Source organism: Sparus aurata, chromosome 24, assembly GCF_900880675.1.
Source record: "Sparus aurata chromosome 24, fSpaAur1.1, whole genome shotgun sequence".
NCBI classification, from domain to species: domain Eukaryota; kingdom Metazoa; phylum Chordata; class Actinopteri; order Spariformes; family Sparidae; genus Sparus; species Sparus aurata.
This window is the reverse complement of record NC_044210.1, coordinates 11,753,593-11,780,249: the sequence shown is the minus strand read 5'-3', so window position 1 is coordinate 11,780,249 and position 26,657 is coordinate 11,753,593. Positions and strand designations below refer to the sequence as shown.

General features: G+C 39.2%; 1 protein-coding gene across 4 annotated transcripts in view; it reads right to left on the bottom strand.

Moving 5' to 3' along the window:
* Window positions 1-3,956: 3,956 nt before the first annotated feature.
* Window positions 3,957-26,657, bottom strand: part of LOC115576575 (OX-2 membrane glycoprotein-like) — a 65,720-nt gene continuing 43,019 nt past the window's right edge. The window contains exons 1-8 of one of the 4 annotated variants that reach the window (XM_030409103.1): window positions 8,162-8,251; window positions 6,897-7,235; window positions 6,722-6,793; window positions 6,492-6,591; window positions 6,297-6,356; window positions 5,152-5,253; window positions 4,667-4,795; window positions 3,957-4,436 (exon numbers count right to left, since the gene is read on the bottom strand). In XM_030409103.1, the coding sequence (XP_030264963.1) occupies window positions 4,274-4,436; window positions 4,667-4,795; window positions 5,152-5,253; window positions 6,297-6,356; window positions 6,492-6,591; window positions 6,722-6,793; window positions 6,897-7,235; window positions 8,162-8,216 (1,020 nt within the window). In that variant the 5' untranslated portion in view covers window positions 8,217-8,251 and the 3' untranslated portion in view covers window positions 3,957-4,273. Of the gene's footprint in view, window positions 4,437-4,666; window positions 4,796-5,151; window positions 5,254-6,296; window positions 6,357-6,491; window positions 6,592-6,721; window positions 6,794-6,896; window positions 7,236-8,161; window positions 8,252-9,074; window positions 9,435-9,640; window positions 9,770-10,266; window positions 10,327-10,470; window positions 10,574-10,683; window positions 10,990-11,094; window positions 11,434-17,721; window positions 18,010-18,107; window positions 18,447-26,657 lie in introns of those variants that run through there. The other 3 variants (XM_030409100.1, XM_030409101.1, XM_030409102.1) reach the window with 3 other exon arrangements.

Below are 26,657 nucleotides of genomic sequence, written 5' to 3'. Positions count from 1 at the left end.
TAGATGGAGGAGATACCTTTCGTCCTGGAAACAGCCGCCCCTACTATCCAGAGTAGCAGACACAGGTGCAGGGCAGGTCCACACATCGCACACTCAGCCGGGGTTACCAACTCACACCGGGACCCAGTATCACATCCAGGCTGCTGCAGCTGCAAACACAAACACAACATCAACCTCAAACTAGCATGTGGCTACATCAGTGAAACACAAAAAGAAACAAGTGTGAATGAGGAGGCTGTGATGCAGATGTACCCCCCCGTCAGCTGTCCAGTGTTGAGACTTGTTGAGCTGCTGTTGGTCAGCGCAGTCGCAGCTGCATCTTACTGGCACGCCGTCTGCTGTCAGAGGAGACATGAAGCCAGAGGATGACATGAGGCATGATGACGGCATCGTCTCAGCACCGTCACAGATGACTCTCTTTGAATAAGCACCAAAACGGGATAGGATGCTAATCATTGCCATGGTGATGGGGTGTGTGAGCATCAACAACAACAGCAGCTGACTCAAAAAAACATCACCTGGGGTCTAATGGTGGTTTTACAGGTTAGTACACAGCATGCAACGGTTAAACACGTGATTAACAGGCGGCCGCTTTGAGGTCTAGACTGCATTAACCTCCAGATTTCAAAATCGACACCTGAGGCCCAACCTCAAGGTAATTACAGCAGCAGGAGATGATGCAAGGAGTGACGAGGAGATGAGTCAGTGAGGTGTTTTTAAAATACATAGAAAGATGCCTCTGTAGATCTACTCTGTATCCTGGACTAAGAGGAGTAAACAGCAGGGATCAGCTTTCATCAGACCCGACACGTTAATGGAACTTGACTTTTTGGGAAAGAGAATCCCGCCCAAACCACAAGACAGACCAGGTCCAGACCTCAGAGCTTTTACGGGGCTTACTTTGCTCTTTTACAGCGCCAACCATCTGGCTTCAAACATGCAGCCTGCTCCTGTTGGGCAGCAGTTAAATCACTTTTTCTCGCTGCAAACACACCACTAATATCTGACAGCGGGCCATCCTAACGGCCTTGACAAGTCAGATTCAATCAATCAGCCTTTTATCGTGAAACCACACTTGCACCAGCCTACAAGTACCTCAAAACTGCTGCAACTTGGTTTTAAACATACAAAAATTGAGAAAACTGTCTTGATGCTACTGAATCAGCCTGCTAACTATCAAGCCCCCACCCAGGTTGTACCTCCAGACGTGACAGTCTGATGGTAAACAACACCAACACTGATCTGGTGCTCCAGACTCCCAGTCCGGGCAGAGACAGCCAATGTGACCACTACCTGCACTGCTAACCGAGCTAACTGGCTAATGGCAGCAATAGTTGCAGTCGGCGGTCAGTCTGGTGTTACGCTGTCCCCTCTTTGTTTCGAATATGAAGTGGACAGGTGGCTAAGTCTTACATATTGTACCTTGAAGTGCAGGTATGTGGCAGAACTCATAAAGGAAAGCTGAACGTTTCATGTTCACCGAGAGGGGCAGACTGAAACCAGGCTGGCAACATAACTCCTCTACATCCAGATGTGCACCCAACGTTGTTGCAGCAGCTGGTTCAGTCCCAGAGGACAGATGTTATGTGAGACTGCTTGAACAGATCCCTAAAAAGAAAAATAAACCTTTCCCACATGTATTTCTTAAAAGCACAGGGGGGGAAATAAGGTTTTAATGATGTCGACCTGTGGATGTAAATCAGCCTTTGGTCAGATCACATGAAAATCAGAGAAATTGATAACAGGCTGCACAGAAAAGTTACACATGACGATTTAATTCTAAAATAAATAATGACAAATTGTATTTGTGTGTTTATAGAGTCAAAGTTGTTTAAAAACAAAGAGGATTTTAACTTTTAACAATGCTTGTTTAATAAAAGGTCAAATGTTATTTTCAGATTAAAAAAATAACTCTTAAGCAGCCATACACTCATAGATGGTCTAACAATTCAGTTTCACCATTAATTGTTAGACACATTTATTTAGGCAAGTTTTTGTTGTTTGTGGATTAAGCAAGAAAATCTGAAACTACAAGAATCACATGTTACTCTGAACTCATTCTGCTGCAACTGAAACTGTGTTTCATGATTAGAAGAAGTCAAACTCACCCTCTGACAGATGAAACTCCACCACACTCAGCTCCTGATGCTGCCTGAGCTACAGGTACTGTGAGACTGCAGAGCAACAATCCACCGTTCAATGATTCAAACTGCGACTGAACACAGATCAGCCCCTCATCTCACAAACCAGCCTCAAGTCTTCCCTCTGTGAACCTGAGAGAAGCAGGACCTCCAGTGGACGTGTTGTGTAACTGCTGCTGCTCGCTCAAATTATCACTTCATATCGCTTTTTAATATATAATACATATATAGTAAGGGTTGTGACAAAGGAAGTATTCTTCATTCTTCTTGTTCTTCAAACATACATTTTATTAAATGCAATGTAAGAAATACAAATGTCATAAAGTAGTTGCCTTCCACATAGAAAACTTGAAGCTTTTTCCTTGCATATAAAATCCTGAGTTTTTAAGATTTTCAGTCAATCTTTGGTTCACAAAACATTTTGTTAAATTTTCCATCACTAATCTAATGATAAGCACATTTGATTTACCCACAATTGCAATCTTAAGCCATAATTGAACTCATTAGAGATTTACAACATAAACATTGATTTTCCACATGAGTCATTCACACGTTATTAATATTGTTTGATCATTATTTACATTCAGTATCAACAGATTTTTTTTTTTAACAAATACATAAAAGCACAGGATGCAAATGCTTCATCTGGATGCAGTAGTGAAGTTGTGTAAAACATTATATATTACAAAATACTTGTAGTGTCTAAAGTCACAATAAAAAGAGGAGTGATTAACAAACCAAAGATCAGGGTGGAAACAAATTACATGAAAACGGGGCTTACAATTAATGTACACATAGAAAAAATATAAAAGAATGTAAAAGTACAGTCTTATTCTTCATGAACTGGGACAGACATGTAAGATGGATCTTAAAAAAGTTGCATAGGTGTGATCGACAAAGGAGAAAAAAGCAGGAAAATATACAGCTCCACTATGTCTCTCTTTACATTTATTTTGTAAATAATAAAAAAAATAAATCATTTTCAGATTCAGAAACTAAGACATGAGACAAAATAGTGTAGAAGTTGACATTGGTGCTTGAAAATATCTTGACTTCTTGAGCATTACATAACTTTTTTACCATTATTTCTTCATTAATGCAGATTTTTTTATTTGAAACAGAATCTCTTTCAGAAGTTTCAGAAGTCAAGTCACATGACTTGAAAGTTATTGAGAAAAAATAATAATTTCTGCATATTAATATTCATATAAAATAAAGGAAGCACTAAAATACAATAACGATAGCTGTGTCTCATTCGTCCACTTTACTAATACAATGTACTGCTGGATTGGAGTCACTGGGTCACATGACATGGGAGATATCAAAAAAACAATGCAGTTATTTTGTATTAATATATTAATGCTAAGTAATTTAATGACGGTCCCTAACTGGGAGGTGAGCTGACCGTCTTCCTGCTGCTCACACTGGGTGAAAGTCGCGGCTGGACCCGAGTGAATATCCGCTGAGTATCAAACCTGAAACCAACTTCACTCCGGTTCAATGAGTCGCCTGTTGCAGCCTTTGAAGAGGATGACAAGGATTTCAGTCACTCAACTAAAAGTGGGTCAACTTAAAGTTGGTTGAGTGGTTAGAGCGCATGCCACATACGCAGCCGACCCTGGTTCGATTCGGGCTGGAGGTCCTTTGCTGCATGTCACATCCCCCTCTCTCTCCCATATTTCCTATCTGTCTACTGCTTAATAAAGGTGTCTATGCCAAAAAATCTTTTTTAAAAAAAACCCAAAACTTAGTGTGTAGTGCTTTTACTGTGTGCAACTTAAATTCGCCATTCGCCTGTGTTATTAAACCTACAGAAATCATGTCTTTTCTCTTTTTTTTGTTGCAGCGGTGGCACTGAAAATCCAGCAGCAGCAGAATGCATATAGGAGAAACACTGACACATCAGATAACCTTCCGCAACGACTGCAGGCTCTTTGGTGAAGCTCTGCTTTCGATGAAGTTCCGTCGTGACAAATAAATTGACTACTTGCAGAGTGACATGAAGACCTGAATCAGAGGGACAAAAAACGTTGACAGCGGTAGCCGGTCATTATGTTTACCAATCCGGAAGAATCACATCCCTGAAGTTGGTCAGTGGCAGTTATTTCAATATATCATTAACGTCTTGTTGGTTATTCTCTGTCCATAAATCGTTGACTATTGTTGTACTCAAGTTTTCGTTTAGGTCCTGTTGTTGAGGTCGAGACTTTTGGGGAGTCCTTTTCTTTCTTTTTTGCAGTAGACACACGTCGTCTTACCTGCTCGTTGTCGTCCTTCATTAAAGGTGTTTTGTTCCTTCAGATAAAAACAAGACATGCGTCAGCTTCTGAACCTCTCTCAACAAATGTTATGGGAATGAACACGCTGATGAATACATGATGTCCATTAAGAGTTCAGTGCATCACAATTAGTTGGATTAATAAATATAATTTTAGTCAGAAGTCAAAACAGAGTGAAGACTAAATCATGTTGAAAGAAGCGATAAAAAATAAATGTGTACAAGAAAAATGTATAAATTGTCTTACTCAGACAGTTGTTGTTTAGTTCCTCTTGTTGAGGACGAGACTTTTGCGGAGTTGCTTTCTTTCTTTTGTCCAGTAGACATCTGTAGTCTTATCAGCTCCTTCATTTCCTCCATTAAAGGTGTTTCGTTCCTTCAGATCAAAACAAGACAGACGTCAGTCGTTAAATCTCTTCAGCAAGTTAACAGTAGTACTCAGAAAAGTGAGCGCTAAAAAAAACACATCTTCATACCCAAATGGCAGAAAAGGTCATTTGCTAGTAACTCCCAAAATGACATTATGTTAGTTACATACGTACATGATGTCAGTTAACTACATTCTGGTTATGTGAATGAACACGTTGATGAATACATGACGGTCCATGAGGAGTTAAGTGCATCACAATACAATTTAAGTTGTGGAGAGTCAAAACAGAGTGAAGATTAAATGTTGAAAAGAAGCAATAAATAATAAATGTGTACAAGTAAACTTAATAAATTGTCTTATACCCAGATGGTTGTTGGTTCGTTCCTGTTGTTGAGGACGAGACTTTCGGGGACACATGTCGTCTAATCAGCTCGTTTATTTTCTGCAGTAAAGGTGTTTTGTTCCTTCAGATAAAAAAAGACATACATTCATCCAGCAAGTTAATAGTAGTAGTCAGAAAACGGAAACATCTTCATACCTAAATGACAGAAAAGGTTGTTTGCTAAAAACTCCCCAAACAACATTATGTTAGTTACATGTTGTGAGATGCTCACACATGGAAAATACTTGGCTAAGTTTAGGAAAAGATCATCAAAATAAATGTTATGTTATGTTAAGTGCGTAGTTATCGCTGTGTGGTTAGATTTAGGAAAAGGTCCTTGTTTGGGTTAAAATAAGAATATTCCGTACATAAAATTAGAAAACACGCACAAAACTATTAGTCACCTGTAGGGCTGGGCGATAAAACGATAATGATATCTATCGCGATAGTCACGTGATCAATATCAATTGAAAATACCTTCGATAGAACGTTCGATAATCGAAAGGGCGGTCTGACGGAGGTGTAAAGCGGTGTGAATTTTCTCTACACAACGATTTTTTAAGGTGGGCCTCGTTTTAGGTGGTTAAAATACGCTTTGCACTGGACCGTGTTCACTGCAGTACAAAGCTAGGCGTCTGGGCTGGAGCGGCTCTCTGCTTCTCCAAACTGAGGCTGCGCTGATCTGCGATTACGCTAGGAAACAGACTGACTATAGATATGTACTTTATATGAACCCGCTTCAAAAAACACCAACTATACCATTAACATATTGTCAAGCAGCAATGTCAGCTTCTACACTATTTTGTCTCCTGTCTTCTATTCTGATTCTGAAATCTTGAAAATGATTTTTTTCTTCTTCAAAAATCTCACCTGTAGTGACCATTTAAAGGGTTATTTTTCAAATTTTACTTCTTTCAAATGGGTAAAAAAAATCAATAATTATCGATTATATCAATATATTTCTATTGCCACAAGAGGGCGCCACAAATGTACACATCAGTTGTTTGAACCTCCTCTATATCAAGCAGTGGTTGTGTTTTCTTGAATGAAGCTGCATTGGATGGAGTGAAGACAGATTAAATCATTTCACAAATAAGCATTAAATTAATAAATACATTGTCTTACTCAGTGATTTCGTTAGTTTTTTTGGGTGTCTCTCTGCCCTCTGGGTCTCTGCGTGACGAACTGAAGAATTGAAGAAAATTCAGAACTGAACAAACATTTATAATTTGCTTATTTATCTTTTGGTCTGAAAAGAACTCGATGAATTAATAAAATATTAACTGTGAGACAGAGGTGTTAAAACAAGTTAAAAGTTACCTGTTCCAGGGTTTTCGTTTCAGCAGGACTGTGATGATGACTGCAACACAACCAACCGCTACTACAGAGAACACTGCTATAATAACAATCCAGGAGGAACCTTTGAGAACAAAGGAACATTAGTGATATTAACCCAGAACTTTATTAAACCTATAAAATAAAAGTAGAAAACACACGATGATGGGTTTAAGGTTGTCATCATTTTATAAATGTGTGGAAGTGTTCCTCACCTTCAGCAGACTGTTTGACTTCAGCAGGAATCACCCTGACCTCCTCTTTCTGAGGAGCAGAGAGCACTCGCACTGTACAGATCCGGCGAAATGAGATTAGAGTCATTACATTTTCATATTGAGCAAAGGTGATTCACTTCTATGCATTTTGTTATAAATGCATGAAGGTTCTTACCGTAGACTTTGAGGCAGGTATTTCCAATGAGAGCACCGTCGGGGTAGGCGTTAAACACACAGCGATAGCAGCCTTCATCTTGGTCTGTCACATTCTTGATGACTATGGAGCAGTTCTGCAGTCCGTTGTTTTTAACCTCCACTTTTCCCTGAAAACCAGCATTCACCCTTTCTCCAAAGTACTTGTTGAAGGTAGCGACATTCTCCTCCCCCTCAGGTAAAACCTTCTGCCAGGTGATCTGGAGAATTTCTTTAGATTGAAGCAGCTGACAGCTCAGACGAGCATCATCTCCTACAGCTGCAATCACATCCTGCTCTGTTTGTATCAGAGCTGTTAGACCTGCAGGAGAGGATAGTTTCACAGGTGAGGCTTCAAACTGTCTCCCCTCTTTCTATAATTTCAGATCCCAATCCCTCACATGAGATGTAAGCAGAGGTCCTTAAAATGCTCCTTGAGGAATGAGTACAGCGGAGGTTCATCAGAGGAGCCATGAGTGAGGATGCTCAGGTGTGTCCTTTACAGAAGTCTGGACATAAAAACTGGAATATACAAACTAACGTAGTAGCAGGGCTCTTAACACGTGTTGCTCTGTATTGTACATATTGACATGAACTAAAACTAAAGCTGGAAATAAAGACTCACTGACAAACTATTATTTTTTTTAAATTGCAAGATAAATTAGGCCATATAATATAATTATAAGCGTTATCAAACGCAAAAGCACATTCAAACTAACCGCGTAAATTCACCCGCGTAATGACGTGCTGGACTAAACCAGTAACATTCAAGAAAAGTAAACAAGTCCAGTTACGATACTGATTTGATAGATTAATAGATTTTGACTGACCTGGATGACTGAGAGCCGTCATCATCTCTCTGTTCAACGTCACTTTCTAGCCAGAAATATACTTTTAAGTAATACATTTTTAAAAAAAATCTGTTCAAGTGCTCGTGGATGAATTATTTTGTTTTATAAGTCAAGTGACAAAATTTGTTGAATTTGAAGGATAAACATGAAATGAAAATAAAGCTTAAGATAAAACCCAGTGATAAGTTACGATTGTTTTTCTTTAGCCAAATAAATTAGACTACATCAAGTAAACAAAAGCGTTATCAAATGCGAAAGTACATTAACAACTAACCGCGAAACAGCACATAATGACGCAGCTGGACTAAACCAATAAATTCAGGAGCCACAGCTGTACTGTCAGTTTAACAGAGATGTTAAATGTTACATACATGTTACTGTATCATCTTTCTCTTACCTCTGTGAAAGACTCCCAACACACACAACAGACGAACGACTGCTCGCTGCTCCATCTCTGCTGTAATTAACCGCCGATATTCAAATCTCCCGGCTGGAATTTCGGACTGCGGTGTCCAAAGGTGACTTCCGGGTAAGCTGATCCCCCCGCGGGGGTCACATAAACACATATTCACCGAAACATGAAGCAACGAGACCCGAAACAAGCATGTAGGCTTAACTTTATTATTCAAATAATAACTAAAGACTAGTATTTAATAACAAATGACTAATTTACTGTTTAAATGTGCTTTAAACGGCGCGTGACGCCTGGTGCACCCTACCTCTCAACAGTGGTACATTCTGACCAATCAGGGAGCAGTACATTTTATTATTGATACAGTTCAAGATTAATATGTCAGAATTTTGGTTTTTTAACACACAACACACAGATAAAGATTCTTCAAACAGACATTTTATTAAAATACATGTAAGAAATAAAAATATAACGTGTAGTTACCTGCCACATAGAAAACAAAGTCTTTTCCAGACATATAAAATCCTGAGTTTTGGGATTTTCAGTCAATCTTTGGTTCACAAAAGAAATGCTGATGATCTTTGCTAATCTAATGATAAGCACAAACAGACAATGATTTTAGAGATGAGTCCTTCACACGTTATTAATACTGTTTCATCATTATTTACATTCAGTATCGACAGTTGTGCATTTTCAGATCTGCCATAATTTATTATCATTTATTTCTATCCTTATATTCAAAGAAGCAGCAGGATATTTTATACATTTTATTTGGAAATGAAATCAATATTCAACAAATACATTAAAGCACAAGATGCAAATGCTTCATCCGGATGCAGCAGTGAAGTTATTACATGTTACAAATAATAAGTCACAAAGACAGAAGTGCATTAACAAACCAAAGATCAGGATGGAAACAAATTACATGAAAACAGGATTTACATTTAATGTACATATAAGAATACACAACATATAAACAATCTAAATGTACAATCTTGTTCTTCATGAACTGGGACAGACATGTTCTCTGTTGTATTGTAGGATGGATCTTAAATAGAAACATCAGTGCCAGTTGTTTCACCATCTCACGTCTTGTGGGTCATTCTCTGTAACTAAATCACTGACTATGGTGAAAACCAGTTGTCGGTTAATTCCTCTTTTTGAGGAGACTTTTGGAGAGTCCCTTTCTTCCTTTTTTCTAGTAGACGTCCGTAGTCTTACCTGCTCGTACTCTTGCTGCACTAAAGGTGTTTTGTTCCTTCAGATAAAAACAAGACATACGTCAGTTTCTAAATCTCTGATGAATACATGATGGTCCATGAAGAGTTCAGTGACTCACAATTTGCTTCATTAAGAAATACAATTTTAGTTGTGGAAGGTAAAAACAGAGTGAAGACTGAATCATGTTGAAAAGACGCAGTAAATAATACATTTGTACAAGTAAAAATGTACAAATTGTCTTACACAGACAGTTGTTGCTTTGTTCCCGTTGTTGAGGACGAGACTTTTGGAGAGTCGTTTTCATTCTTTTTTCCAGGAGACATCCGTAGTCTTATCTGCTTGTTCACTTTCTGCATTAAAGGTGTTTTCATCCTTCAAATAAAAAACAAGACATACATCAGTCTCTAAATTACTTAAGTAAACAGTAGTAGTCAGAAAACTGAAACATCTTCATACCTAAATTTGCTAATAACTCCCAAAACAACATGATGTCAGTTACATACGTACATGATGTCAGGTAACTACATTACACGGTGAGATGTTCATGGAACGAAACTACTCGATAAGGTTTAGGAAAGGATCATAATTGGGTTAAAATAAGAACATTCTGTACATAAAATTAGAAAATATGCCCAAAACTTTTATTAGTCACCTGACTCCCTCCTTTGCTCCCTTTTTGTTTGTTTATCTGGAGTGTGTAACAAAAATAATTTCCCCCTGGGATTATCAAAGTATTTCTGATTCTGATTCTGATTTTAGGGGTTTAATACCCTAAACAATCAACCAGTGGTTTTGCTCTGGTGAAGCTGTGTTGGACAGATTAAATAATTTCACAAATAAGCAATAAATTAATGAATGAATTGTCTTACTCAGTGTTTCTGTTTGGATTTTGTGGTGTCCTTCTCTCTTCTGGGTCTCTGAGGGACGAACTGAACAATTGAAGAAAATTCAGGGCTGAACAAACATTTATACATTTTTTTATTCAAAGGTTTCGTCTGAAAAGATCTGAATCGATTATTAAAATCAGCTGTCATTACAACAGGACAGATGTTCAGTTGAAAGTTAAAAGTCACCTGTTCCAGGGTTTTCGTATCAGCAGGACTGTGATGATGACTGCAACACAACCAACGGCCACGACAGAGAACACTGTAATAATAATGATGATCCAGGAGGAACCTTTGAGAACAAAGGACATTTTTTGATTTAGACCTTAAAACCTATAAAATAAAACAAGACATAAAGTTCTCATCGTTCTATAAATCAGTGTGTGTGGAAGTGTTCCTCACCTTCAGCAGACTGTTTGACTTCAGCAGGAATCATCCTGACCTCCTCTTTCTGAGGAGCAGAGAGCACTCGCACTGCACATCTAACCTCTGTGTCCATGTGATGGAGACGAGTCAGCACAGCTGTAGAGGTGACAGTGACTGTACCGTTGGTGTTGTTCACACTGACGGAGCTGTTTCCAGGAAAGTGGACGTTGTCTCTCAGGACAGTTAATGTCACTGTGGGAGCAGGTCGACCTGTGGCCGAGCAGGACACCACTGTCTCCTCAGAGCCTGATTCTCTCACATGGAGAACGGGTTCATGCAGCTCTGAACACAAAAGATATCAGATGAACTAAATGTTGTTAGTGGTGAGGATGAAGACACAATGCAGCAGCATGCTTTGTGTGCATGCAGAAGTTGGTTGGTTCTTACCGTAGACTTGGAGGCAGGTTTGACCAATGAGAGCACCTTCAGGGTCGGCGTTGAACAAACAGAGATAGCAGCCTTCATCTTCCTCTGTCACGTTTCTGATGAAGATGGAGCTGTTCTGCAGTCCAGCATCTGTAAACCCTACTTTATCTTTAAAGGCAGGATTCACTTTTTGACCATATCGAGTAGTGTAAGAAGCAAGTGTCTCCTCTCTGTCACGTAAAACTTTGTGCCAGGTGACCTGAACAACATCTTTAGACTGCAGCAGCTCACACCTGAAACCAGCTTCTTCTCTGACAGCTGCAGTCACAGTCCTCCGTGTTCGTATCAGATCTGTCAGACCTGCAGGACATGACAGATTATTAGTACTGTGATTGTGATTGGTGATTTTTTTTTCTTTAAAAATGTGACACAAAACATGAATTATAAGTCAGTAGTGCATTGCCCGTAGGAAGCATGTATTTCTATAGAAAAGTGGGAGGTTAAGTAGCTTTTTCATGGATGGCCAAATGAGGCTGTGTTTGAAGGTGAGACGTCAGGGATATAATTGGCTGTTTTTGACTACTTTTGATAATACCATTATATTTCACCTTAAAAACTATTTACCTTGCTTTGTTTGGTGTCATTATTTTGAGCACAACCTCACATATGTGACTGTACAGTTATTTTTTAATTTTGACATACTGTATTAACAAAATGGACCTAAAATCACAAAATAACATAAAATCAGAGTAGGACAAAGTTAGATTTTTTACAGTGAAAACCACCAATATGTTTAATGAACCAACTGCATTAGTTATAATGCAAATATGAATTGTTGTTTGCTAAATTTGTGCATAAGTTTTTGAAATTTACAAAGTTATATTAACTATTTACATTTAAATGCAGGCAATGCTCAGGTCTGCCTCAGGCTCCTCAGCTCAATGAAGAGTTGCACTGCCTGCTCCACATTCAACAGTCTCCTCATTGTTTTGACTCACAACACAAAAAAAACGACTCCACTACACACTAAACACACTACACTAAACACTATATAACACACTAACTATACACTCCAAACACGCTATATGTCACAAATCTCTCAACTCTCAAAACTCACTGTCTCTGTCGCTGTCTGTATCACCGCCGGCGTCCCTCACACAACTTTCCCTGTTCTTCAACAACCAAACTTGCTGCTTGGACAATTTCGTGACAAAGGCCCGTTTTTACCGTTTCTTCCTGCACCAGACACAAAGCAAACGTGACGGCAATGTTCGCGAAAAAGCGTGGCAGACATTATTTACCCTAAGCCCGGTTTTGGACGTGCCGGTGCGTCGCGTCCGTTGACTGTATGTCCGTAAGGTGTGTCGTGGAGTTGGGCTCTGCAGTGATTGGCTCTGGTGCTCACATGACTGTGGTGGCTACGGTTGACCGTGCTAGCGGAATTTGTAAAGCATTTATGAAATAATTTATTAACGGTATCATTGCAGTCCAAACAAATCTGATGTTGCACACCACGCAGCAGCCATGTTGAAAGTCTCAGGTCAGTCTGATCCTGATCCGCAGAGATATTTGAGGAACACACACACACAGACAGACAGACAGAGATACCTTGCTTTTATAGAGAGATGTGAGAAGGTAGAAATAGACTTTTACCTTATATTCAGATTGAACAACAAGAATCATAGAAGGACACTTAGTTTCAAAAGACTTCCTGCATATTCTACATTTTTAAAGTTTTGTAAAATGATGCTGGAGAACAAACATGAAACACACTTGAAAACAAATATAATCTTAACTTTATAATAAAATATAATCTTAACATTCTGTTCATCACTTTCTGGCCAGTGATATACTCCTAACAAATACTCAGATTTTTAAAAAATTAAGTATTTTAACACTGTGCTTGTGGATGAATTATTTTTTCATAGTTTAATTGTGAAAATGTGGTGAATTTGACGGATTAACATGAACTAAAAATAAAGCAAAAAAAAACAAACCTAGTGATGAATCATGATTTTTGTCCCTTTGCAATATAAATTGTGTGACAAAATATAAATGTAATTGTTATCAAATGCAAAACTACATTCAAATTAAGCGCGTCAAATGCGCGTAATGACGCAACTGGAATAGACCAATACACTGAGGAGTCACAGCTTTACTGTACAGAAATGACGTCACGTACAGATGTATGAAATGCGTGAATTATCTTTGTTTTACCTCTGTGAAAGACTACCAACACACACAACAGATGAACGACTGGTCTGCGCTCCATCTCTGCTACAATGAACCGCCAATATTCAAATCTCCCAGCTGTCACTGCGGGCTGCAGGCGACTTCCAGGTAAGCTGATCCCCGACGGGGGTCACGTAAACACTTATTCACCGAAACATGAAGCAACCAGACGCAAGAAACAAGCCTGAAGACTTAACTTATTATTGAATGAGAACTAAAGACTGTTATTTCATAAGAAATGACTAATTCACTGTTAAATGTGATTTAAACAGCGCGTGACGCCTGGTGCATCCTACCCCACCACACAGTGGTACATCCCGACCAATCAGGGAGCAGTACATGGATATGAACTGGTTTATCACAGATTGCTTTCGGTTCTGTTAAGACAGTTAAATAACGTTGTAGAGAACACAAAGAACATATTGATTTATAAGAAACATTGATTTGTTTTATTATTGTTGAACATCACTTCAACGCAGCACTTTCACACATTTATTAATATTCAGTACAGACTGTAATTTCATCAAGTTTCCGTTTATTTATAAAAATACAAAACCAGCAGTACAGTTATATACATTTCATTTGAACTAGTGTAAAATATATCACAGATGTTACAAAACACTGATAACTGTGGAGCGGTGACATGTTGTCTCACTAAACTAATGATGGAGCGACTTAAACAAACAAGGGAGTCGCTGAGACACTGAGGTTGTCTGACGCGCTTCCTAAAAGAAGTCACTGACATTCGAAAATAAGTTTCAACTCATGATAAAATGCACAAACTCATAATCAAAATACACTGACCAAGCCCCCCCTCTGACAATGAGAGATGAACAGCTGCCTATATTAACTAATAAACCCGCCCACATCCACGTCACCCACTAGCCCCCTACTCAATATGACGACATGATAAAATATCAAAACCAAAACACACAGCAAAAGATAACAATGGGCCTCATTCATGAACCGTTCTTACGAACAAATTTGTTCTTAAGTCCCACTTACGAAGATTTTACGAAGATTGTGGCATTCATGAATTTTTTCTTATCTAGGATTTTTTCTTAGGCAAGAACAAATCCTACGAACACTCAGGAGTACTCTCACGCACATTTCAGTGCCGAAATGTTGGCATGGTTGTGTTTTCTTCTCTTGTGTAGTTCAATAAAATGCAATATTACAGTGATAATTCTGTCATATTTATTCATTTATTTATTTATTTAATATTTTTTGGTCATTTACAAAGAATTTAAATTCTAAAATAAATTAAATGTGCCAATGATTTAAGATAAATCAAGTAAATTGGAAACATGCCATCAATTAGTAACCCCCCCACCCTATTTATACGTGGAATTTCTCTATCCAAGGCCCGCAAAACAACGGCATATATATTGCTCCTGCGGCAAGAACACAGCTGCGAACAATTCTGAGGCTTACGAACGAGTTGGTGAATCTGATGTAGGGTTTTCTTAAGGAACCTCTTAAGAACATTTTAAGAAAGAATCTAAGAAGATTCTTAAGAAGATATTGGTGAATGAGGCCCAATATCCTTTCACCTTGTAACTAATAGAAAAACACCTACTAATTCATTTGTGGCTTGTACAAATGACCACAGCTGCAAACTTAGGACACAATTTAGTTCAACAGAACATCGTTTTTGTGACCTGTTGTTGATATCGTTAAACACAATTCATTATTGATATTCAGGATGTAAACAGTCTCATTTGACATTACACAAACTGATTTACAGGAGCATACAAATAACATTAAAAAACATTTTTAAAAAATGCATTTAAAATACAAATTAAAAACAAGTAAGAAGACACCAAGAAACAAATCATTAAAACAAGTTAAGTAGGCTAAAATAGAAAAAGTTTAAAAGAGACCAGATTAGAAAATAAAAGTCACAGTGCAGTTCAGACCTTTAAAATTGCTTCAGTGAAAAGCAGCTGCAAACAGAAAGGTCTTCAGTGTTGATTTAAACAAGGTGAGACTCAGAGCAGACCTGCAGTTTTCAGAGTTTGTTCCAGATCTGTGATTCATAATAACTGAACACTGCTTCTCCATGTTTAGTTCTGACTCTGTCTGGAGACTAAAAGCAGACGAGTACCTGACGACCTCAGAGGTCTGGACGCTTCATAACGTGGCAGCAGGTCAGAAGTGTATTTTGTATTTTGGCCCGAAACCATTCAGTGCTTCATAAACCAACAGCAGGAGTTTTAAATCTATTCTCTGACAAAGAGAAAGCCAGTGTAAAGATGTGAGAACTGGAGTGATGTGATCTACTGTTTAGTAAGTCCATTTATCCTGGATATATTCTTAAGGTGACAATAAGATGACCTTGTCACAGTCTTAGTGTGGCTGCTGAGTGGAGACTGTTAGTCGTTCTTCTTGGCTCCAAAAACAATTATTTCAGTCATTGCACATGATGCAATGTTTGAGTTACAAAATACAGAAAAACTGTTGCATTGTCCTTAAAGTTGAATCATTCCTGTACAGATGTTCCAGTTTTCTCCACAGTCAGGTGTGAGCATCTGTATCCACATCTGACTACAGAAGTGTTTAAATCACTAACTCATTAATTCTGTACCTGTGATGTTCCATCATTATATATCAAATACAGGTGTGTTCACTTCTTTACTCAGACCTGAAGACGACCACCTGTGGTCAACACATTATATCAGTCACATCCACATTCATGTCCATAAATGCAGCGCGCCAAATGTTCAAAGTATTTTAGGGAAGTTTTCGTTCTGCCACCAGTCTTGTGGGTTATTTTGTGTCAAAGTAGTTTTCGGCAAGTTTCAGGTGATGGTTTCCTTAACTGCCCGTTACCTTGATGCATGACAGGTGTTTCAGTCCTTCAGTGAAAAACAACATATGAGCAAATTTCATCAGTCTGAAGTAGGGCTGCACAAAAAATCGTTAATAAATCGCGATCTCGATTCACACATACACGTGATCTCATATCTACACACAGCGATTCTGAAGCATTTTATATCTCGAGCTGAATCACAAACAAATACTCCTATTTTCCTCCCGGATTTTTTGAAGTGCCCCCAAACGCAGCACTGCCGCTGCCTCCTCCCTCAACCTGTGGTAAAGCGTCTTTACAACACGTGATTCAGTGGCGGAAGCCCGCCTGCAGTTAAGTGTACGGAAGAAGTGAGTGAGAAGCCGTTTTTAGACGGGGCAGCAAGCCGCCAATCTGCCCGTCCTTTTGGCGGCTAGGTCCGCGGTTTTAGACAGAGGGCGGCAAATTGGGGGTCTGTTTTGGTCCGCCGATTTCCCGCCTCGGAGGGTACACTTATTTCCGCCTCGCCTGCTAGATGAGCAACTGGACAGCCGCTGAGATCAGGAGATGCTAGCGTCTCCTGGATCTCTAGCTGTATGGTTGTGTTAGCTTGTTGTTGTAGCCACAATCTAGGAACGGTCGCTACTTTCAAATTAAAAGCCCCCCGCTAAGAACCCTGCTCTAAACTCCAATGGGGTGTAATGTAAAGCTCTTATTTTGAAGACAAATTCGTTGTCAACTGCTCACAGCCCAACGTCGGGCTTCACGTCACGTCACGTCACGTGTTTACCTCTACCTCTGAGGCGGCTTTTGGAAAAGGAAGAAAATTATGCCTCCGTTTTAGAAAGCTGATCACAGCAGCTATCACATATCACCTAGCTTAAGATACGGCCCCAATAAACACTGTACAACATGAGGTATAAAAGGATGCCCTCTCATCTTGGGAGACTAATTTTTTTTTTTTTTATTTGTGTAAAAATAATTTCTCATCCAATGATAGAACTTGAAATGAACAAAAAAACATTGCTTTGGCAGAGGCATAGTAGTATCAGCTATACTATCATGTTTTTTTTTTTTTTTGTTCAAGTTCATCAGTGCAATTAACATTTTGTGAAAAAAATCGTGCCAGAGAATCGTGATCTCAATTCTAAGCAGAAAAATCGTGATTCACATTTTTTCCAGAATCGTGCAGCCCTAGTCTGAAGCAACAAAAAACTTTTACAAATGAGAAATCAATAAAGGATCTTACTCTTGAGTTTGTTCAGTTGTTTCTCGTGGTGTCATGATCTCTTCAGAGTCTCTTTGTGTCCGACTGAAGGATGAAGAAAAGTCAATGGTGAATCCTTTACTTACTGGTGTGGTTGAAAAGATCGAATCAATCATTACCAAATTAAATGAGACAAATGATGAGTTAAAGTTAAGAATTACCTGTTCATATGTCTTCGTATCAGCAGGACTGCTGCTGCAACACAACAGACGACCAGCACCACAGACAATGTAGTGATGATGGTGAAACGTGTGATCTTAATCCCAGAATCTTCATTGAAACCTGTCAGATAAACATAAGACATGAGTTTAAAGTTGTCATCGTTCTATAAATCAGTGTGTGTGGAAGTGTTCCTCACCTTCAGCAGGAATCATCCTGACCTCCTCTTTCTGAGGAGCAGAGAGCACTCGCACTGCACATCTAACCTCTGTGTCCATGTGATGGAGACGAGTCAGCACAGCTGTAGAGGTGACAGTGACTGTACCGTTGGTGTTGTTCACACTGACGGAGCTGTTTCCAGGAAAGTGGACGTTGTCTCTCAGGACAGTTAATGTCACTGTGGGAGCAGGTCGACCTGTGGCCGAGCAGGACACCACTGTCTCCTCAGAGCCTGATTCTCTCACATGGAGAACGGGTTCATGCAGCTCTGAACACAAAAGATATCACATGAACTAAATGTAGTTAATGATGAGGATGAAGACACAATGCAGCAGCATGCTTTGTGTGAAGTTGGTTGGTTCTTACCGTAGACTTGGAGGCAGGTTTCACCAATGAGAGCACCTTCAGGGTCGGCGTTGAACAAACAGAGATAGCAGCCTTCATCTTCCTCTGTCACGTTTCTGATGAAGATGGAGCTGTTCTGCAGTCCAGCATCTGTAAACCCTACTTTATCTTTAAAGGCAGGATTCACTTTTTGACCAAATCTAGTAGTGTAAGAAGCAAGTGTCTCCTCTCTGTCAGGTAAAACTTTGTGCCAGGTGACCTGAACAACATCTTTAGACTGCAGCAGCTCACACCTGAAACCAGCTTCTTCTCCAGCAGCTGCAGTCACAGTCCTCCGTGTTCGTATCAGATCTGCCAGACCTGCAGGACATGACAGATTATTAGTACTGTGATTGTGGTTGGTGTTTTTTTACTTTCAGAATTTGAAATAAAACATGAATTATTAGTCCTGTGTGAAGCCAGAAATAGACTTTTACCTTTATATTTAGATTGAACAACAAGAATCATAGAAGGACATTTAGTTTCAAAAGACTTCCTGCATGTTCTACATTAAAAGAGCATCTTGTAAAATTGTTTTGGAGAACAAATGGAAATACAATTTTACCTTTATAAATGATAAAATATAATCTTAGCACTCTGTTCAAGCTCACTTTATGGCCGGGAATATACTCCGAACAAATAATATGATTTAGAAAGATTGAAGTATCTTAACACTGTGCTTGTGGATGAATTATTATTTTTTTTTATAGCTTTAAGAATGAAAATGTGGTGAATTTGACAGATAAAAATGAACTAATAATAATGTCAGTTTAACAGCTATAGAAATGTGTGAAACATGTTACTGTATCATGTTTCTCGTACCTTTGTGAAAGACTCCCAACACACACAACAGATGAATGAGTGAGCGGTGCTCCATCTCTGCTACAGACAGCACACTGAATGAACCGCCAATATTCAAATCTCCCACCTGTAACTGTAGGCTGCGCTCACAGGTGTCCAAAGGTGACTTCCAGGTAAGCTGATCCTCGAGGGTGTCACATAAACACTTATTCACCGAAACATGAAGCAACCAGACCCAAGAAACAAGCCTGCAGGCTAATCTTATTATCTAAATCATAACAAAAAAATTGTATTTATAAGAAATGACTAATTTACTGTTAAAGGTGATTTAAACAGCGCGGGACGCCTGGTGCACTCAACCCCACCACAGTGGTACATCCCGACCAATCAGGGAGCAGTAGATGGACATGAACTAGATTATCACAGATTGCTGTCTGTTCTGTTGAGACAGAAATTAGTTCAATTATGTTGTAGATAACACAAAGAACATATTGATTTATAAGAAACATTGATTTGTTTTATCACTTCAACGCAGCACTTTCACACATTTATTAATATTCAGTGCAGACTGTAATTTCATCAAGTTTCAGTTTATTTATAAAGATACAAAACCAGCAGTACAGTTATATACATTTCATTTGAACTAGTGTAAAATATATCACAGATGTTACAAAACACTTGTTATAAAAGCAGCCCTCATCTGGTTCTGTCACAGTCCTGATCACTGTGGAGCTGTGACATGTTGTCTCACTAAACTAATGATGGAGCGACTTAAACAAACAAAAAGGAGTCGCTGAGACACTGAGGTTGTCTGACGCGCTTCCTAAAAGAAGTCACTGATATTCGAAAATAACTTTCAACTCATGATAAAATGCACAAACTCATAATCAAAATACACCGACCCAGCCCCCCCCCCCCCCCCCCGACAATGAGAGATGAACAGCTGCCTATATTAACTAATAAACCCGCCCACATCCACGTCACCCACTAGCCCCCTTCTCAATATGACCACATAATAAAATATCAAAACCAAAACAAACAGCAAAAGATAACAATATCCCTTCACCTTGTAACTAATAGAAGAACACCTACTAATTCATTCGTGGCTCCTACAAATGACCACAGCTGCAAACTTAGGACACAATTTAGTTCAACAGAATATCTTTTCCGAGGGTGTTTTTGTGACCTGTTGTTGATATCGTTAAACACAATTCATTATTGATATTCAGGATGTAAACAGTCTCATTTGACATTACACAAACTGATTTACAGGAGCATACAAATACCATTAAAAAACATTTTTAAAAATGCATTTAAAATACAAATTAAAAACAAGTAAGAAGAGTTAAGTTAAGTAGGCTAAAATAGAAAAAGTTTTAAAAGAGACCAGATTAGAAAATAAAAGTCACAGTGCAGTTCAGACCTTTAAAATTGCTTCAGTGAAAAGCAGCTGCAAACAGAAAGGTCTTCAGTGTTGATTTAAACGAGGTGAGACTCAGAGCAGACCTGCAGTTTTCAGTTTGTTCCAGATCTGTGATTCATAATAACTGAACACTGCTTCTCCATGTTTAGTTCTGACTCTGGAGACTAAAGGCAGACGAGTACCTGACGACCTCAGAGGTCTGGACGCTTCATAACGTGGCAGCAGGTCAGAAGTGTATTTTGTATTTTGGCCTGAAACCATTCAGTGCTTCATAAACCAACAGCAGGAGTTTTAAATCTATTCTCTGACAAAGAGAAAGCCAGTGTAAAGATGTGAGAACTGGAGTGATGTGATCTACTGTTTTGGTTCTTGTTTGGACTCGAGCAGCAGCGTTCAGAATCAGCAGCAGCTGTCTGATGAGTTTTTTTAGAGAGTCCTGTAAAGACACCGTTACAGTAGTCGAGTCCTCTGAGGATAAATGTACAGACAAGTTTGTCCAAATCCTGCTGATACATAAGTCCTTTTATCCTGGATATATTCTTAAGGTGACAATATGATGACCTTGTCACAGTCTTAGTGTGGCTGCTGAGTGGAGACTGTTAGTCGTTCTTCTTGGCTCCAAAAACAATTATTTCAATCATTGCGCAGAATGCAATGTGTGAGTTACAACATAAAGAAAAACTGTTGCATTGTCCTTAAAGTTGAGTCATTCCTGTACAGATGTTCCAGTTCTCTCCACAGTCAGGTGTGAGCATCTGTATCCACATCTGACTATAGAAGTGTTTAAATCACAAACTCATATAATGATGGAACATCACAGGTACAGAATTAATTAGTTTGTGATTTAAACACTTCTTTACTCAGACCTGTGTTCAACACATCATATCAGTCACGTCCACGTTCATGTCCATAAATGTAGCACGCCAAATGTTGTAACTGATCTCACACAGGTATTTCACAAATGTCACCGTATTTTAGGGCAGTTTTGTTCTGCCACCAGTCTTGTGGGTTTTTTTGTGTCAAAATAGTTGTTGGCGAGTGCCGGGCAATGGTTCTGGGTTTTCACTTCCTTCTCTTTTCTCAGATGCAGTCCGTTGCCTTAAGTGCTGCTTTTCTTGACACATCAAAGTTGTTTCAGTCCTTTAGTTAAAAACAACACATGAGTCAATTTCATCATTCTGAAGCAACAAAAAACATTTACGAGAAATCAATAAAGGACCTTACTCTTGAGTGTGTGCAGTTGTTTTTGGTGGTGTCATGATCTCAGAGTGTCCTTGTGTCTGACTGAAGGATGAAGAAAAGTCAGTGGTGAGCAAAAACATATAAATCTGGTGTGATTGAAAAGATCGAACCAATCATTACCTAATTAAATTATACAAATGATGAGCTGAAAGTTAAGAATGACCTGCTTCTATGTCTTCGTATCAGCAGGACTGCTGCTGCAACACAACAGAAGGGCAGCACCACAGACAATGTAATGATGATGGGGAAAAGTGTGTTCTTGGTCCCAGAATCCTCTTGGAAACCTGTCAGATAAACCGAAGACATGAGTTTAAAGTTCTCATCATTCTATAAATGAGTCTGTGTGGAAGTGTTCCTCACCTTCAGCAGACTGTTTGACTTCAGCAGGAATCATCCTGACCTCCTCTTTCTGAGGAGCAGAGAGCACTCGCACTGCACATCTAACCTCTGTGTCCATGTGATGGAGACGAGTCAGCACAGCTGTAGAGGTGACAGTGACTGTACCGTTGGTGTTGTTCACACTGACGGAGCTGTTTCCAGGAAAGTGGACGTTGTCTCTCAGGACAGTTAATGTCACTGTGGGAGCAGGTCGACCTGTGGCCGAGCAGGACACCACTGTCTCCTCAGAGCCTGATTCTCTCACATGGAGAACGGGTTCATGCAGCTCTGAACACAAAAGATATCAGATGAACTAAATGTTGTTAGTGGAGAGGATGAAGACACAATGCAGCAGCATGCTTTGTGTAAAGTTGGTTGGTTCTTACCGTAGACTTGGAGGCAGGTTTTACCAGTGAGAGCACCTTCAGGGTCAGCGTTGAACAAACAGAGATAGCAGCCTTCATCTTCCTCTGTCACGTTTCTGATGAAGATGGAGCTGTTCTGCAGTCCAGCATCTGTAAACCCTACTTTATCTTTAAAGGCAGGATTCACATCTTGACCATATTTTTTGTGGTAAGAAATGAGATTCCTGTCTCTGTCAGGTAAAACTTTGTACCAGGTGACCTGAACAACATCTTTAGACTGCAGCAGTTCACACCTGAAACCAGCTTCTTCTCCGACAGCTGCAGTCACAGTCCTCCGTGTTCGTATCAGCTCTGTCAGACCTGCAGGACATGACAGATTATCATTACTGTGATTTGTTGTCTTTAAAAATGTGACATAAAACATGAATGATAAGTCATGTGTGAAGCCAGAAATATACTTGTAACTGAAAGTGTTTATATTCAGATTGAACAACAAGGATCATAAAGGGGCATTTAGTCTCAAAAGACTTCCTGCATGTTCTACATTGAAAGAGCAACTTATAACATGAACAAACAGGACATACACTGATATGAGCACAATGGATGAATGAGTAAGTTAAGGAAACAGATGCAGACCCTGTTTAGGCAGAAAATCACACTGACAGAATCAAAGAGCAGTCAGCAGTCTCACAGCTGTGCTTTCAGTTTAAGAGCAAGAAGTTTCACAGCTGCATAAAAATGACTGTATCGTCTCTTTCTTACCTTTCTGTAAGAGTCCAAACACACAAAGTAAATGTAGAACTGCACTGTGCGCCATCTCTGCTGCAGACTGTAAACATTCTCCCGCCACTGATCGTAAAAGTGAAATCTGACACTTGGGGAGAAATAATCCCACAGCAGGATGAACAATATAAACAATCCGTGAGACAGAAGATATTCAGCGCAGCAGCAACAGCGACGAGGACGACGAACAGCGCAAACCACGAAAGCGAGCCCTGATGAAGACAGTCCACAGAAATAAGGTAACTGACATTTACATTCAAAGAGGAAGATGGGAACTTTTTTCTTCGCGAGAACACTCGCTTTTAAATGCAGAGACGCAACTTCCCCGATCTGACAGCTGATCTCCCCAGAGAGCCAGTGTGTACAAGTGTAACACTCTGGGCTGTGACATTGCTGTTTCATGAACATGAAACTGAAACCAACCCTGGAATATAATGAGTCACTGCCAGCTGACTCGAGGGGGAGGATGACCCTGTGTGCGTTCCAAGCTCCTCCCAGTGGACACAATACAAGATGTAGTGAGAAAGATCAACATAATCCAGGGCAACAGAAACATCAGGCAGACACAGAAACACTTTTTTTTTGTCTTTAAATCACATTTTAATTAAGTGTGCAGAACGTACAAATATACAGAAAAAATTCAGAAGATAAAGCATTTAAAATATTTCAATTAAAAAAGGATATCATTACAAAGAAAGTCCATAAACATATTGCACAGGTTAATTATCAAGTGTTTGACAGAGAACAGAACATGGAGGCAAAACAAGACAGTAAATGTTTTTAACATGTGTCAGGGTAGAAGAATAAAGACACACATCAAACGTTAAAGTGCAAAAATATTAATAATATGATGATAATACGTGTCATTTAAACTTTATATATAGGCCTACTAAAAAGCTCTACAGTAGACGATGATCCAGGTCATCATTTTGGAATAAGATAAAAAATGCTTCATGTGACAGTTTCATAGATCCATTATTCAAGCAAAACATTAAATTGTGTAACATAACTTGGTCAGAGGAACTTGGACTCATGATATTTAGTCTCGTCTCTCTTTTCCAGATGACACTATCAGCTCCAATCTCTGACATCACTGCTTCCTTCTTTTCAACTCCCAGTTTCTAAATCTCTCTGAACAAATGTTATATGACTAAACACGCTGATGAACACATGATGGTCCATGAAGAGTTCAGTGCTTCATTAATAAATCCAATTTCAGTCCTGGAAAATCAAAACAGAGTGAAGACTAAATCATGTTGAAAAGAAGCAATAAAAGACAAATGTGTTCAAGTAAAAATGAATAAATTGTCAGACTCAGTGTTTCCGTTTGGTTTTTGTGGGGTCCTGACCTCCTCTGGGTCTTTGAGGGACAACATGAAGAAGTGAAATAAAGTCAGTGCTGAACAAATATTTCTAAAAAAATGTAATTTATAGGTTTTTGATCAATTACTATAATATTAACTGTGAGTCAGAGGCACAACAAGACAGATGTTTAGCTGAAAGTTCAAAGTTGCCTGTTCCTGAGTTTTTGTTCCTGCAGGACTGTGATGATGACTGAACCACAACACAAGGCCTCCACAGAGAACACCATAAGAAGATGAATAATCCAAGAGTAACCTTTGAGAACAAAGGAAAATTAGTAATATAGAACCAGAATCCTCATTAAACCAATAAAACATACATTTTTTTAATACATGAGCGATGAAGTATCCATTTGCAGAAAGGCAGCCCCAAACTTGGAAGGAACCTCCTCCCTGCTTCACTGTTGCCTGCAGACACATTATTGTGCTGCTCTCCCACTCTTCAGTGAACAAACTGCCTTCTGCTACAGCCAAATATATTAAATACTGACTCATCAGTCCAGAGCACCTGCTGCCATTTTTCTGCACCCCAGTTCTTATGTTTTTGTGCATAGTTGAGTCACTTAGCCTTGTTTCCATGTTGGAGGTGTGGCTCTTTGGCTGCAACTCTTCCATAAAGACAACTTCTGACCAGACTTCTCCATACAGTAGACGGGTGTACCTGGGTCCTACTGGTTCCTGCCAGTTCTGAGCTGACAGCACTGCTGGACATCTTCTGATTTTGAAAATCCCCCCCCCAAAAAAAGCTGACGACTGCCTCCACGATCCCCAACGTTGCCCATTTCTTTGTGCTTCTCAAAAGAGTCTGCTTTGAAATCTCTGTCTGGGAGAGACCTTGCTGATGCAGTATAACTGCCTTGTGTCTTGTTGCTGTGCTCAGTCTTACCACGGTGTATGACCTGCAACACGAAACTGACTTCCACACAGCCTCACCTTGGTAGCAGAGTTTGGCTGTTTCTCACCCAATTTGAAGCTTTCTACACAGCTGTTTCTGTTTAAGTTAGTGACTGTGTTTCATTAGCACCTGTTTGGTATAACTGGTTGATCGTACACCTGGCTACAATCCGACAAAATCCCTGACTTTGTGCAAGTGTACCGGTAAAAATTGATGCTGGTTTGAAGGCAAAGGGTAGTTTCCACCCTGGTTCATATATCCTACTACGTAATTCATTGCACTCTACATTTCATTTTCAGCAACCTCACAAACATCACATTTATCTGACACACACTCTGCCTTTACATAAATACTTGATTTTAACGCTTTAGTAGCGTCTTCCATTTTCATCTGCATCTCACTTCTTCTGCCATGAATCCCTCACTGCCTTCCTTATTAATGATTTGGCCTCAACTTTACCAAAGGAGACTTTTATTATATCATCATCATTTAATTTCAGTGCTCTTTTAGCAGCCTGTTCTGCTTTACTAATTAGCTTTACTAATAAACAAGGCACTCCTGGTCACACGCCGTTTGCATGAATATCCACATCACAGCAGAAAGCAGGAACAGTACAAACAATGTTCTGGGGACATTTTCTTCCCCCTCTGAGAACAGCTTGTTTATTCAGTTCTGGATAAAATAAATATTTCTGAGTTTGTATCATTACCTCATTGATATTGTAAATATTCAAATTCTGTGTTTGAATTTCTCCTACAAAACTACGCAGTGCCCCTTTAGCAAAGTATTTTCATAGATCCGCATGAAAATGTTTGAATCTCACATCATTCAGTTTATTTACAAATAAGTACAAAAAGAAGCTGCCGTAAGTGTTCATACATATAATCTGAAATAGTAAAAAAACAATATATACAAGGACGCAAGATAAAAACATCAAACAGAGAAATGATCAGCCTGATAATAAACGTTCATAACGCTGAACTGCTGCATCTGTGTAGAGCTACGCAATGTAGACATGAGCCTCACACCTTATCACAGGTGTGGACTTCTTCTTTACAAGAAGGCGACGACAAGAGTGAAAAGTCTGATCACAGCAGTGGAATATCAAGTCTTTACCTACTACGACGTAATCATCAGTTATCATATCAGCTGGAAAAAATTCCATCCGTTCATCTGTTACAAAATACTTGTTAGTGTGTAAAGTCACAAGAAACAGAGAAGTGAAGTCAGCGAGCCAAATGTTGTAGCTGATCTTCCACAGGTCTGTTTCAGGACAGGTTTCCT